The sequence below is a fragment of the Phoxinus phoxinus genome, assembly GCF_949152265.1.
Source record: "Phoxinus phoxinus genome assembly, chromosome: 6".
Taxonomy (NCBI): Eukaryota; Metazoa; Chordata; class Actinopteri; order Cypriniformes; family Leuciscidae; genus Phoxinus; species Phoxinus phoxinus.
The window spans coordinates 98,742-114,170 of NC_136881.1; the positions used below are offsets into that span (position 1 = coordinate 98,742).

At 53.6% G+C, this 15,429-nt stretch overlaps 2 protein-coding genes across 2 annotated transcripts in view; both read left to right on the forward strand.

The window, feature by feature from the left end:
- On the forward strand, window positions 1-8,773 carry eed (embryonic ectoderm development). Its single transcript, XM_079615014.1, has 12 exons — window positions 1-214; window positions 925-1,077; window positions 1,174-1,266; window positions 1,364-1,429; window positions 4,807-4,932; window positions 5,015-5,096; window positions 5,181-5,272; window positions 5,385-5,518; window positions 7,062-7,167; window positions 7,254-7,412; window positions 7,551-7,624; window positions 8,326-8,773. Exons 1-12 carry the CDS (start codon window positions 98-100, stop codon window positions 8,450-8,452), a joined length of 1,329 nt encoding a protein of 442 aa, XP_079471140.1. The 5' UTR covers window positions 1-97; the 3' UTR covers window positions 8,453-8,773.
- hikeshi (heat shock protein nuclear import factor hikeshi) overlaps window positions 6,458-15,429 on the forward strand; it is a 29,312-nt gene continuing 20,340 nt past the window's right edge. Inside the window, exon 1 of the mRNA XM_079615015.1 lies at window positions 6,458-6,523. The gene's annotated coding sequence lies outside the window, so the exon portion shown is untranslated. The remainder of the gene's footprint in view (window positions 6,524-15,429) is intronic.

The window sequence follows — 15,429 nt, forward strand, 5'->3', positions numbered from 1 at the left end:
CTGTTACTGCAGCTGTCGTGCTGTTTCGCGGCTTTTCGGCAGTGTGGCACGAGCCCGCCCGAGTCGCTTTCCGGCAGTGTGGCATTGCTGGAAGAAGATGAGGAGGAAGATGTCTGAATCTCATGCCGAGGCGGGAAACGAGATGCCGAATAACAAAAAACAGAAATTAAGCAGCGACGAAAACAGCAACCCCGATCTGTCCGGAGACGATAATGTAGGTTTATGTGTAATGTGTGTGTTTGTGAGTGATCTCATCTTTGTCTGTTATCGTGTGTTCATTATAAGCGAAAGATAATCACCTTCGTTTATTAGCATGATTTAGTGTGTTCAGTATTGTGATGTTATTGTCAAGAATAGCATCAGTATAATCTGACTGGCTTCGGTTATCTGTTTATATCGATGAATGATCAACCCAGTCAGTCTTACTATTAATACCCATAACAATAATTAATAACTACATTAAGCCTGATCTTTCTCTGTGAAGTGTGTTTGTGTGCACAGCTTTGTTTCTGCTATATGTTTAGGACGTTCTGACGTTATCCCAATGTGTCTCCATTTTTCCTTTCCCGATCCCCGTGTGTTTCCCGATCCCCGTGTGTTTCCCGATCCCCTGTGTGTTTCCCGATCCCCTGTGTGTTTCCCGATCCCCTGTGTGTTTCCCGATCCCCTGTGTGTTTCCCGATCCCGGTGTGTTTCCCGATCCCCTGTGTGTTTCCCGATCCCCTGTGTGTTTCCCGATCCCTGTGTGTTTCCCGATCCCCTGTGTGTTTCCCGATCCCCTGTGTGTTTCCCGATCCCCTGTGTGTTTCCCGATCCCCTGTGTGTTTCCCGATCCCGGTGTGTTTCCCGATCCCCTGTGTGTTTCCCGATCCCCTGTGTGTTTCCCGATCCCTGTGTGTTTCCCGATCCCCATGTGTTTCCCAGGATGATGCGATCAGTGTGGAGAGCGGACCCAACACGGAGCGGCCGGACACCCCGACTAACACGGCTAATGCCCCGGGCAGGAAGAGCTGGGGCAAGGGCAAATGGAAGTCCAAGAAATGCAAATACTCCTTCAAGTGTGTCAACAGTCTGAGGGTAAGAGAGCCTGTGGTGTTTCTGTAGTGTGCACTTGTGAGGCACCTGTAGTGTGCACTTTTGTGGCACCTTGACAGTGTAATGTGACGCGTGCAGGAGGATCACGGGCAGCCGCTGTTCGGGGTTCAGTTTAACTGGCACAGTAAAGAAGGAGATCCACTGGTGTTCGCTACAGTCGGGAGCAACCGGGTGAGTAAGACACACTCCTTATTCATTACACACACACACACACACACACACACACACACGTGTGTGTCTCTGCTGATTCTCTGTCTTGTTCCTGCAGGTGACTCTATACGAGTGTCATTCTCAAGGAGAGATTCGTCTGCTGCAGTCGTATGTGGACGCTGATGTATCCTTCTCAGAGCTCGGGGTGTGTGTGTGTCTGACTGTGTGTGCGTGTCTGACTGTGTGTGTGCGTGTCTGACTGTGTGTGTGTGTGTCTGATTGTGTGTGCGTGTCTGACTGTGTGTGCGTGTCTGACTGTGTGTGCGTGTGTGTGCGTGTCTGACTGTGTGTGTGCGTGTCTGACTGTGTGTGTGTGTGTCTGACTGTGTGTGCGTGTGTGTCTGACTGTGTGTGTGCGTGTCTGACTGTGTGTGTGTGTGTCTGATTGTGTGTGCGTGTCCGACTGTGTGTGCGTGTCCGACTGTGTGTGCGTGTCCGACTGTGTGTGCGTGTCTGACTGTGTGTGCGTGTCTGACTGTGTGTGTGTGTGTCTGATTGTGTGTGCGTGTCTGACTGTGTGTGCGTGCGTGTCTGACTGTGTGTGCGTGCGTGTCTGACTGTGTGTGCGTGTGTGTCTGACTGTGTGTGCGTGTCTGACTGTGTGTGCGTGTCTGACTGTGTGTGCGTGTCTGACTGTGTGTGCGTGTCTGACTGTGTGTGCGTGTCTGACTGTGTGTGCGTGTCTGACTGTGTGTGCGTGTCTGACTGTGTGCGCGTGTCTGACTGTGTGCGCGCGTCCGACTGTGTGCGCGGGTCCGACTGTGTGCGCGGGTCCGACTGTGTGCGCGGGTCCGACTGTGTGCGCGGGTCCGACTGTGTGCGCGGGTCCGACTGTGTGCGCGGGTCCGACTGTGTGCGCGGGTCCGACTGTGTGTGCGCGGGTCCGACTGTGTGCGCGGGTCCGACTGTGTGCGCGGGTCCGACTGTGTGCGCGGGTCCGACTGTGTGCGCGGGTCCGACTGTGTGCGCGGGTCCGACTGTGTGCGCGGGTCCGACTGTGTGCGCGGGTCCGACTGTGTGCGCGGGTCCGACTGTGTGCGCGGGTCCGACTGTGTGCGCGGGTCCGACTGTGTGTGCGCGGGTCCGACTGTGTGCGCGGGTCCGACTGTGTGCGCGGGTCCGACTGTGTGCGCGGGTCCGACTGTGTGTGCGCGGGTCCGACTGTGTGTGCGCGGGTCCGACTGTGTGCGCGGGTCCGACTGTGTGCGCGCGTCCGACTGTGTGCGCGCGTCCGACTGTGTGCGCGCGTCCGACTGTGTGCGCGCGTCCGACTGTGTGTGTGTGTCTGACTGTGTGTGTGTGTGTCTGACTGTGTGTGTGTGTCTGACTGTGTGTGTGCGTGTCTGACTGTGTGTGTGTGTCTGTCTGTCTGACTGTGTGTGTGTGTTTGTCTGACTGACTGTGTGTGTGTCTGACTGTGTGTGTGTGTGTGTCTGTCTGACTGTGTGTGTGTGTGTGTGTCTGTCTGTCTGTCTGACTGTGTGTGTGTCTGACTGTGTGTGTGTGTGTCTGACTGACTGTGTGTGTGTGTGTGTCTGTCTGACTGTGTGTGTGTGTGTGTCTGTCTGTCTGTCTGTCTGACTGTGTGTGTGTGTCTGTCTGTCTGTCTGTCTGTCTGACTGTGTGTGTGTCTGACTGTGTGTGTGTGTGTCTGACTGTGTGTGTGTGTCTGACTGTGTGTGTGCGTGTCTGACTGTGTGTGTGTGTCTGTCTGTCTGACTGTGTGTGTGTGTTTGTCTGACTGACTGTGTGTGTGTGTGTGTGTCTGACTGTGTGTGTGTGTGTGTGTGTGTGTGTCTGACTGTGTGTGTGTGTGTGTCTGTCTGACTGTGTGTGTGTGTCTGTCTGTGTGTGTGTGCGTGCGTGTCTGACTGTGTGTGCGTGTGTGTCTGACTGTGTGTGCGTGTGTGTCTGACTGTGTGTGCGTGTGTGTCTGACTGTGTGTGCGTGTCTGACTGTGTGTGCGTGTCTGACTGTGTGTGCGTGTCTGACTGTGTGTGCGTGTCTGACTGTGTGTGCGTGTCTGACTGTGTGTGCGTGTCTGACTGTGTGTGCGTGTCTGACTGTGTGTGCGTGTCTGACTGTGTGTGCGTGTCTGACTGTGTGCGCGTGTCTGACTGTGTGCGCGGGTCCGACTGTGTGCGCGGGTCCGACTGTGTGCGCGGGTCCGACTGTGTGCGCGGGTCCGACTGTGTGCGCGGGTCCGACTGTGTGCGCGGGTCCGACTGTGTGCGCGGGTCCGACTGTGTGCGCGGGTCCGACTGTGTGCGCGGGTCCGACTGTGTGTGCGCGGGTCCGACTGTGTGCGCGGGTCCGACTGTGTGCGCGGGTCCGACTGTGTGCGCGGGTCCGACTGTGTGCGCGCGTCCGACTGTGTGCGCGCGTCCGACTGTGTGCGCGCGTCCGACTGTGTGCGCGCGTCCGACTGTGTGCGCGCGTCCGACTGTGTGCGCGCGTCCGACTGTGTGCGCGCGTCCGACTGTGTGCGCGCGTCCGACTGTGTGCGCGCGTCCGACTGTGTGCGCGCGTCCGACTGTGTGTGTGTGTCTGACTGTGTGTGTGTGTGTCTGACTGTGTGTGTGTGTCTGACTGTGTGTGTGTGTCTGACTGTGTGTGTGTGTCTGACTGTGTGTGTGTGTCTGACTGTGTGTGTGTGTCTGACTGTGTGTGTGTGTCTGACTGTGTGTGTGCGTGTCTGACTGTGTGTGTGTGTCTGTCTGTCTGACTGTGTGTGTGTGTTTGTCTGACTGACTGTGTGTGTGTGTGTGTGTCTGACTGTGTGTGTGTGTGTGTCTGTCTGACTGTGTGTGTGTGTGTGTGCCTGTCTGTCTGTCTGTCTGACTGTGTGTGTGTCTGACTGTGTGTGTGTGTGTCTGACTGACTGTGTGTGTGTGTGTGTCTGTCTGACTGTGTGTGTGTGTGTGTGTGTCTGTCTGTCTGTCTGTCTGTCTGACTGTGTGTGTGTGTCTGTCTGTCTGTCTGTCTGACTGTGTGTGTGTCTGACTGTGTGTGTGTGTGTCTGACTGTGTGTGTGTGTCTGACTGTGTGTGTGCGTGTCTGACTGTGTGTGTGTGTCTGTCTGTCTGACTGTGTGTGTGTGTTTGTCTGACTGACTGTGTGTGTGTGTGTGTGTCTGACTGTGTGTGTGTGTGTGTCTGTCTGACTGTGTGTGTGTGTGTGTGTCTGTCTGTCTGACTGTGTGTGTGTCTGACTGTGTGTGTGTGTGTCTGACTGACTGTGTGTGTGTGTGTGTCTGTCTGACTGTGTGTGTGTGTGTGTCTGTCTGTCTGTCTGTCTGACTGTGTGTGTGTGTGTCTGTCTGTCTGTCTGTCTGACTGACTGTGTGTGTGTCTGACTGTGTGTGTGTGTGTGTCTGACTGACTGTGTGTGTGTGTCTGACTGTGTGTGTGTGTGTCTGTCTGACTGTGTGTGTGTCTGTCTGTCTGTCTGACTGTGTGTGTGCCGTGGGCGTGTGTTATTCCTCCACTCTCGCTCTGTCAGGCTGATGAGAACTTCTACACCTGCGCCTGGACGTTCGACTCGAGCACCAGTCACCCGTTACTAGCCGTCGCCGGGTCACGCGGGATCATCCGCATCATCAACCACATCACCATGCAGTGCGTCAAGGTGAGAGCCAGTGACTGTGCTGAACTCTGAACTCTCTCGTGCATTTCTGCTCCTCCGTCACACACACTCCTCTCGCCCGCAGCATTACGTCGGACACGGGAACGCCATCAACGAACTCAAGTTTCACCCGCGGGACCCGAACCTGCTGCTGTCCGTCAGTAAAGGTAATGAGGCGTGTGAAGACGGACACGCGTGTTCAGCACTCAGTGTTTCATCGCGTGTGTGTGTGTGTGTGTGTTTGTGTGTAGATCACGCGCTGCGCCTGTGGAACGTTCAGACAGATACACTGGTGGCCATCTTTGGTGGAGTCGAAGGCCATCGGGACGAGGTGTTGAGCGCGGTGAGTCTCAGAGGATTCCCTGTGTGTCTCATTATAAGAAACACGCTGATGATGATGTTTGTGAGGCTAATAGAAAGTTAATACCGATGAGAGTGTGTGTGTGTGTGTGTAGGATTTTGACCTGCTCGGGGAGAAGATCATGTCTTGTGGGATGGACCACTCGCTGAAGCTGTGGAGGATCGACTCTGAGCGGATGCTGAAAGCCATTCGCGGCTCGTACGAGTACAACCCCAGCAAAACCAACCGGTCAGTGCTCACTATCTCTTGCAATTCCCTGCCCTGATGCTCACTATCTAGTGCACTTCCCTGCCCTGATGCTCACTATCTAGTGCACTTCCCTGCCCTGATGCTCACTATCTAGTGCACTTCCCTGCCCTGATGCTCACTATCTAGTGCACTTCCCTGCCCTGATGCCTACTATCTAGTGCACTTCCCTGCCCTGATGCCTACTATCTAGTGCACTTCCCTGCCCTGATGCTCACTATCTAGTGCACTTCCCTGCCCTGATGCTCACTATCTAGTGCACTTCCCTGCCCTGATGCCTACTATCTAGTGCACTTCCCTGCCCTGATGCCTACTATCTAGTGCACTTCCCTGCCCTGATGCCTACTATCTAGTGCACTTCCCTGCCCTGATGCTCTCTGGGTGCTTCTCAATTCTTATTTGTGCATCCTCGTTTCCTTTCCTCGCTTCCTTTCCTCGCGTCTCAGCTGACTGAGCTGAGCCCCTGGAGGACGCGGGGGAAGGCTGCAAGGAAAGGAAATGAGGACGTAGGAATCGAATGAAAGCTTTTTTTATACATTGGAATACTTGATCACTCGAGCGTCACTTTACAGCGTCATCAGCAGAGCTAAAAAGATCTGCCCTTATGTTGTTGAAGTTTGGTTATTTAAGAAATTCATAATAAATAATAATAAAGCAAGATACCCTGTTGAAATATGTGACGTGTGGTTTATATAAACTGCAATACAATTATATAACTATAAAATTATTGTGACCGATGTGAAGGGGGAGGAGAATTTACACGTGCGTCACGTTTAGTCAATAAAACACTTCCGCATATACACCTGTGTATCCTCTCTCACAGCTCCTCTCGAAGCTCCTCACTCCTCGATCCTCGCCTCCTCACGGTGCAATTAGAGAATTGAGATGTCCTTCAAGATGGCTGAGCTCGATCGGTTTCCGGGTCATAGGATAGAGGACGGAGGAGCGAGGAGACGAGGAGGGATATTGAGAAGCACCCACTGTCTAGTGCACTTCCCTGCCCTGATGCCCACTATCTAGTGCACTTCCCTGCCCTGATGCCTACTATCTAGTGCACTTCCCTGCCCTGATGCCTACTATCTAGTGCACTTCCCTGCCCTGATGCTCACTATCTAGTGCACTTCCCTGCCCTGATGCCTACTATCTAGTGCACTTCCCTGCCCTGATGCTCACTATCTAGTGCACTTCCCTGCCCTGATGCTCACTATCTAGTGCACTTCCCTGCCCTGATGCTCACTGTCTAGTGCACTTCCCTGCCCTGATGCTCACTATCTAGTGCACTTCCCTGCCCTGATGCTCACTATCTAGTGCATTTCCCTGCCCTGATGCTCACTGTCTAGTGCATTTCCCTGCCCTGATGCTCACTGTCTAGTGCACTTCCCTGCCCTGATGCCCACTGTCTAGTGCACTTCCCTGCCCTGATGCTCACTATCTAGTGCACTTCCCTGCCTTGATGTCCACTATCTAGTGCACTTCCCTGCCCTGATGCCACTCATTTATCCTGCCGTTTCTACGTCGGTTTCAGGCCTTTCGTGTCTCAGAAGATCCACTTCCCAGACTTCTCGACGCGGGACATCCACAGGAACTACGTGGACTGCGTGCGCTGGCTCGGGGACCTGATCCTCTCCAAGGTGCGCCACCCTAACACACAAGCTCATACACACTTATGTTCGTTCACTCATCTTTATTATTTCTCTTGTTTGATCATGTTTCGCAGTCATGTGAGAACGCAATTGTGTGTTGGAAACCTGGGAAAATGGAAGACGATATTGACCGTATCAAACCGAACGAGTCTAATGTGACGATTCTCGGCCGCTTTGATTACAGTCAGTGTGACATATGGTACATGCGCTTCTCTATGGACTTCTGGCAGAAGGTATACAGTGGAGCTCAGTCTCGTTCTGCTATCAAGTGAACTGTAGGCTACTGACAACAGAGCAAGCTAATGACTCAGTCAATAAGTAGTGTTTGTGAGAAGATGATTGAGTGTGTGTGTGTGCGTTCACCCTCTCAGATGCTTGCTCTGGGAAATCAAGTCGGGAAGCTGTACGTTTGGGACCTGGAAGTGGAAGATCCTCATAAAGCAAAGTAAGTGTGTGTGTGTGTGTGTGTGTGTGTGTCCTCACCTGTATGTGTGTGTGTGTGTGTCCTGACCTGTATGTGTGTGTGTGTGTGTGTGTCCTCACCTGTATGTGTGTGTGTGTGTGTGTGTGTGTCCTCACCTGTATGTGTGTGTGTGTCCTCACCTGTATGTGTGTGTGTGTGTGTGTGTGTGTGTGTCCTCACCTGTATGTGTGTGTGTGTGTCCTCACGTGTATATGTGTGTGTGTGTGTGTCCTCACCTGTGTGTGTGTCCTCACCTGTGTGTGTGTCCTCACCTGTATGTGTGTGTGTGTGTGTGTGTGTGTGTCCTCACCTGTATGTGTGTGTGTGTGTGTGTGTGTGTGTCCTCACCTGTATGTGTGTGTGTGTGTGTCCTGACCTGTATGTGTGTGTGTGTGTGTCCTGACCTGTATGTGTGTGTGTGTGTGTGTGTCCTCACCTGTATGTGTGTGTGTGTGTGTGTGTCCTCACCTGTATGTGTGTGTGTGTCCTCACCTGTATGTGTGTGTGTGTGTGTGTGTGTGTGTGTCCTCACCTGTATGTGTGTGTGTGTGTCCTCACGTGTATATGTGTGTGTGTGTGTGTCCTCACCTGTGTGTGTGTCCTCACCTGTGTGTGTGTCCTCACCTGTATGTGTGTGTGTGTGTGTGTGTGTGTGTCCTGACTGTATATGTGTGTGTCCTCAGGTGTACGACGCTCACCCTCCCCAAGTGCACCTCTGCGATCCGGCAGACGAGCTTCAGTCGGGACAGTGGGATCCTGATCGCTGTGTGTGACGACGCCTCCATCTGGCGCTGGGACCGGCTGCGCTGACACTCCTCACCCGTGTGTGTGTGTGTGTGTGTGTGACGACGCCTCCATCTGGTGCTGGGACCGGCTGCGCTGACACACTCCTCACGCATCACTGATCATAATGATCATCTTCTTATCTCATTGCTTTTTTTTTATCACGTTTTTATTGACGTTGCTTTTGTTTCCTTGTCTGACTTTAATAAAATCTATTTTTCTAACCTATTTCTTTCTCCGTTCTTCAATCTCACTTGAATTGTTGTGAAATTGTTTAATTAAAGCCAACACTATTTGATGGTGAACAAAGATTCACTAATTTCACCGGCTTTCTGAAATTAAAAGGGGATATTTTGATTGTGTTGGACAATAAAACACTGAAATTTACGACATTGTTAGTGGATTAAAAACGGGGGTCACAATCTAAATGAAACTTCTTAGAATTAATAATAATAAATGTGATGCTGGAGACACTGGTGCTGCTGGAGACACTGGTGATGCTGAAGACACACTGGTGATGCTGAAGACACACTGGTGCTGCTGGAGACACACTGGTGCTGCTGGAGACACTGGTGCTGCTGGAGACACACTGGTGCTGCTGGAGACACACTAGTGCTGCTGAAGACACACTGGTGATGCTGAAGACACACTGGTGCTGGAGACACACTGGTGCTGCTGAAGACACACTGGTGCTGCTGGAGACACACTGGTGCTGCTGGAGACACACTGGTGCTGCTGGAGACACACTGGTGCTGCTGGAGACACACTAGTGCTGCTGAAGACACACTGGTGATGCTGAAGACACACTGGTGCTGGAGACACACTGGTGCTGCTGAAGACACACTGGTGCTGCTGGAGACACACTGGTGCTGCTGGAGACACACTGGTGCTGCTGAAGACACACTGGTGCTGCTGAGGACACACTGGTGCTGCTGAAGACACACTGGTGCTGCTAAAGACACACTGGTGCTGCTGGAGACACTGGTGCTGCTGGAGACACACTGGTGCTGCTGGAGACACACTGGTGATGCTGGAGACACTGGTGCTGCTGGAGACACACTGGTGCTGCTGGAGACACACTGGTGCTGCTGGAGACACTGGTGCTGCTGAAGACACACTGGTGCTAATGGAGACACACTGGTGATGCCGGAGACACACTGGTGCTGCTGAAGACACACTGGTGCTGCTGAAGACACACTGGTGCTGCTGGAGACACTGGTGCTGCTGAAGACACACTGGTGCTGCTGGAGACACACTGGTGCTGCTGGAGACACACTGGTGCTAATGGAGACACACTGGTGCTAATGGAGACACACTGGTGATGCCGGAGACACACTGGTGCTGCTGAAGACACACTGGTGATGCTGGAGACACACCGGTGATGCTGAAGACACACCGGTGATGCTGAAGACACACTGGTGCTGCTGGAGACACACTGGTGCTGCTGGAGACACACTGGTGCTGCTGAAGACACACTGGTGATGCTGAAGACACACTGGTGCTGCTGAAGACACACTGGTGATGCAGAAGACACACTGGTGCTGCTGAAGACACACTGGTGCTGCTGAAGACACACTGGTGCTGCTGAAGACACACTGGTGCTGCTGAAGACACACTGGTGATGCTGAAGACACACTGGTGCTGCTGAAGACACACTGGTGCTGCTGAAGACACACTGGTGATGCTGAAGACACACTGGTGATGCTGAAGACACACTGGTGATGCTGAAGACACACTGGTGATGCTGGAGACACACTGGTGATGCTGAAGACACACTGGTGATGCTGGAGACACACTGGTGCTGCACTGGTGATGCTGAGGACACACTGGTGATGCTGAGGACACACTGGTGATGCTGGAGACACTGGTGATGCTGGAGACACTGGTGATGCTGGAGACACTGTTGATGCTGGAGACACACTGTTGATGCTGGAGACACACTGGTGCTGCTGAAGACACACTGGTGCTGCTGAAGACACACTGGTGATGCTGGAGACACACTGGTGATGCTGAGGACACACTATTGATGCTGAAGACACACTGATGATGCTGAAGACACACTGGTGCTCCTGAGGACACACTGGTGATGCTGGAGACACACTGTTGATGCTGGAGACACACTGGTGCTGCTGGAGACACTGGTGATGCTGAAGACACACTGGTGCTGCTGAAGACACACTGGTGCTGCTGAAGACACACTGGTGATGCTGGAGACACACTGGTGCTGCACTGGTGATGCTGAGGACACACTGGTGATGCTGAGGACACACTGGTGATGCTGGAGACACTGGTGATGCTGGAGACACTGGTGATGCTGGAGACACTGTTGATGCTGGAGACACACTGTTGATGCTGGAGACACACTGGTGCTGCTGAAGACACACTGGTGCTGCTGAAGACACACTGGTGATGCTGGAGACACACTGGTGATGCTGAGGACACACTATTGATGCTGAAGACACACTGATGATGCTGAAGACACACTGGTGCTCCTGAGGACACACTGGTGATGCTGGAGACACACTGTTGATGCTGGAGACACACTGGTGCTGCTGGAGACACTGGTGATGCTGAAGACACACTGGTGCTGCTGAAGACACACTGGTGCTGCTGAATACACACTGGTGCTGCTGAAGACACTGGTGATGCTGAAGACACTGGTGCTGCTGAAGACACACTGGTGATGCTGAGGACACACTGGTGATGCTGAAGACACACCGGTGATGCTGGAGACACACCGGTGATGCTGTAGACACACCGCTGATGCTGGAGACACACCGGTGATGCTGAAGACACACCGGTGATGCTGAAGACACACCGGTGATGCTGAAGACACACCGGTGATGCTGAAGACACACCGGTGATGCTGAAGACACACCGGTGATGCTGAAGACACACCGGTGATGCTGAATACACACCGGTGCTGCTGAAGACACACTGGTGCTGCTGGAGACACACTGGTGATGCTGGAGACACACTGGTGCTGCTGGAGACACACTGGTGCTGCTGGAGACACACTGGTGCTGCTGAAGACACACTGGTGCTGCTGGAGACACACTGGTGATGCTGAAGACACACTGGTGCTGCTGAAGACACACTGGTGCTGCTGAAGACACACTGGTGCTGCTGAAGACACACTGGTGCTGCTGAAGACACACTGGTGCTGCTGGAGACACACTGGTGCTGCTGAAGACACACTGGTGATGCTGAAGACACACTGGTGATGCTGAAGACACACTGGTGCTGCTGAAGACACACTGGTGATGCTGAAGACACACTGGTGCTGCTGAAGACACACTGGTGCTGCTGAAGACACACTGGTGATGCTGAAGACACACTGGTGCTGCTGAAGACACACTGGTGCTGCTGAAGACACACTGGTGCTGCTGAAGACACACTGGTGCTGCTGAAGACACACTGGTGATGCTGAAGACACACTGGTGCTGCTGAAGACACTGGTGCTGCTGGAGACACACTGGTGCTGCTGGAGACACTGGTGATGCTGGAGACACACTGGTGCTGCTGGAGACACACTGGTGCTGCTGAAGACACACTGGTGCTGCTGGAGACACACTGGTGCTGCTGGAGACACACTGGTGCTGCTGAAGACACACTGGTGCTGCTGGAGACACACTGGTGCTGCTGGAGACACACTGGTGCTGCTGAAGACACACTGGTGCTGCTGAAGACACACTGGTGATGCTGGAGACACACTGGTGATGCTGAGGACACACTATTGATGCTGAAGACACACTGATGATGCTGAAGACACACTGGTGCTGCTGAGGACACACTGGTGATGCTGGAGACACACTGTTGATGCTGGAGACACACTGGTGCTGCTGGAGACACTGGTGATGCTGAAGACACACTGGTGCTGCTGAAGACACACTGGTGCTGCTGAATACACACTGGTGCTGCTGAAGACACTGGTGATGCTGAAGACACTGGTGCTGCTGAAGACACACTGGTGATGCTGAGGACACACTGGTGATGCTGAAGACACACCGGTGATGCTGGAGACACACCGGTGATGCTGTAGACACACCGCTGATGCTGGAGACACACCGGTGATGCTGAAGACACACCGGTGATGCTGAAGACACACCGGTGCTGCTGAAGACACACCGGTGCTGCTGAAGACACACTGGTGCTGCTGGAGACACACTGGTGCTGCTGAAGACACACTGGTGATGCTGAAGACACACTGGTGATGCTGAAGACACACTGGTGCTGCTGAAGACACACTGGTGCTGCTGAAGACACACTGGTGATGCTGAAGACACACTGGTGCTGCTGGAGACACACTGGTGCTGCTGGAGACACACTGGTGATGCTGAAGACACACTGGTGCTGCTGGAGACACACTGGTGATGCTGAAGACACACTGGTGCTGCTGGAGACACACTGGTGCTGCTGAAGACACACTGGTGATGCTGAAGACACACTGGTGATGCTGAAGACACACTGGTGCTGCTGAAGACACACTGGTGATGCTGAAGACACACTGGTGCTGCTGAAGACACACTGGTGATGCTGAAGACACACTGGTGCTGCTGAAGACACACTGGTGCTGCTGAAGACACACTGGTGCTGCTGAAGACACACTGGTGCTGCTGAAGACACACTGGTGATGCTGAAGACACACTGGTGCTGCTGAAGACACACTGGTGCTGCTGGAGACACACTGGTGCTGCTGAAGACACACTGGTGATGCTGAAGACACACTGGTGATGCTGAAGACACACTGGTGATGCTGAAGACACACTGGTGATGCTGAAGACACACTGGTGCTGCTGAAGACACACTGGTGCTGCTGAAGACACACTGGTGCTGCTGAAGACACACTGGTGCTGCTGAAGACACACTGGTGCTGCTGAAGACACACTGGTGCTGCTGGAGACACACTGGTGCTGCTGAAGACACACTGGTGATGCTGAAGACACACTGGTGATGCTGAAGACACACTGGTGATGCTGAAGACACACTGGTGCTGCTGAAGACACACTGGTGCTGCTGAAGACACACTGGTGATGCTGAAGACACACTGGTGATGCTGAAGACACACTGGTGATGCTGAAGACACACTGGTGCTGCTGAAGACACACTGGTGATGCTGAAGACACACTGGTGCTGCTGAAGACACACTGGTGCTGCTGAAGACACACTGGTGCTGCTGAAGACACACTGGTGCTGCTGAAGACACACTGGTGCTGCTGAAGACACACTGGTGCTGCTGAAGACACACTGGTGATGCTGAAGACACACTGGTGCTGCTGAAGACACACTGGTGATGCTGAAGACACACTGGTGCTGCTGAAGACACACTGGTGCTGCTGAAGACACACTGGTGATGCTGAAGACACACTGGTGATGCTGAAGACACACTGGTGATGCTGAAGACACACTGGTGATGCTGGAGACACACTGGTGATGCTGAAGACACACTGGTGATGCTGGAGACACACTGGTGCTGCACTGGTGATGCTGAGGACACACTGGTGATGCTGAGGACACACTGGTGATGCTGGAGACACTGGTGATGCTGGAGACACTGGTGATGCTGGAGACACTGTTGATGCTGGAGACACACTGTTGATGCTGGAGACACACTGGTGCTGCTGAAGACACACTGGTGCTGCTGAAGACACACTGGTGATGCTGGAGACACACTGGTGATGCTGAGGACACACTATTGATGCTGAAGACACACTGATGATGCTGAAGACACACTGGTGCTGCTGAGGACACACTGGTGATGCTGGAGACACTGGTGATGCTGGAGACACACTGTTGATGCTGGAGACACACTGGTGCTGCTGGAGACACTGGTGATGCTGAAGACACACTGGTGCTGCTGAAGACACACTGGTGCTGCTGAAGACACACTGGTGCTGCTGAAGACACTGGTGATGCTGAAGACACTGGTGCTGCTGAAGACACACTGGTGATGCTGAGGACACACTGGTGATGCTGAAGACAAACTGGTGATGCTGGAGACACACCGGTGATGCTGTAGACACACCGCTGATGCTGGAGACACACCGGTGCTGCTGAAGACACACTGGTGATGCTGGAGACACACCGGTGATGCTGTAGACACACCGCTGATGCTGAAGACACACCGGTGATGCTGAAGACACACCGGTGATGCTGAAGACACACCGGTGATGCTGAAGACACACCGGTGATGCTGAAGACACACCGGTGATGCTGAAGACACACCGGTGATGCTGAAGACACACCGGTGCTGCTGAAGACACACCGGTGCTGCTGAAGACACACCGGTGCTGCTGAAGACACACTGGTGCTGCTGGAGACACACTGGTGATGCTGGAGACACACTGGTGCTGCTGGAGACACACTGGTGCTGCTGAAGACACACTGGTGCTGCTGAAGACACACTGGTGCTGCTGGAGACACACTGGTGATGCTGAAGACACACCGGTGATGCTGGAGACACACCGGTGCTGCTGTAGACACACCGGTGCTGCTGGAGACACACCGGTGATGCTGAGGACACACTGGTGCTGCTGGAGACACACTGGTGATGCTGAAGACACACTGGTGCTGCTGAAGACACACTGGTGCTGCTGAAGACACACCGGTGATGCTGAAGACACACCGGTGCTGCTGAAGACACACCGGTGCTGCTGAAGACACACCGGTGCTGCTGAAGACACACCGGTGATGCTGAAGGCACACCGGTGATGCTGAAGACACACCGGTGATGCTGAAGACACACCGGTGATGCTGAAGACACACCGGTGATGCTGAAGACACACTGGTGCTGCTGAAGACACACTGGTGCTGCTGAAGACACACTGGTGATGCTGAAGACACACTGGTGATGCTGGAGACACACTGGTGCTGCTGGAGACACACTGGTGATGCTGGAGACACACTGGTGCTGCTGGAGACACACTGGTGCTGCTGAAGACACACTGGTGCTGCTGAAGAGAGACTGGTGCTGCTGAAGACACACTGGTGCTGCTGGAGACACA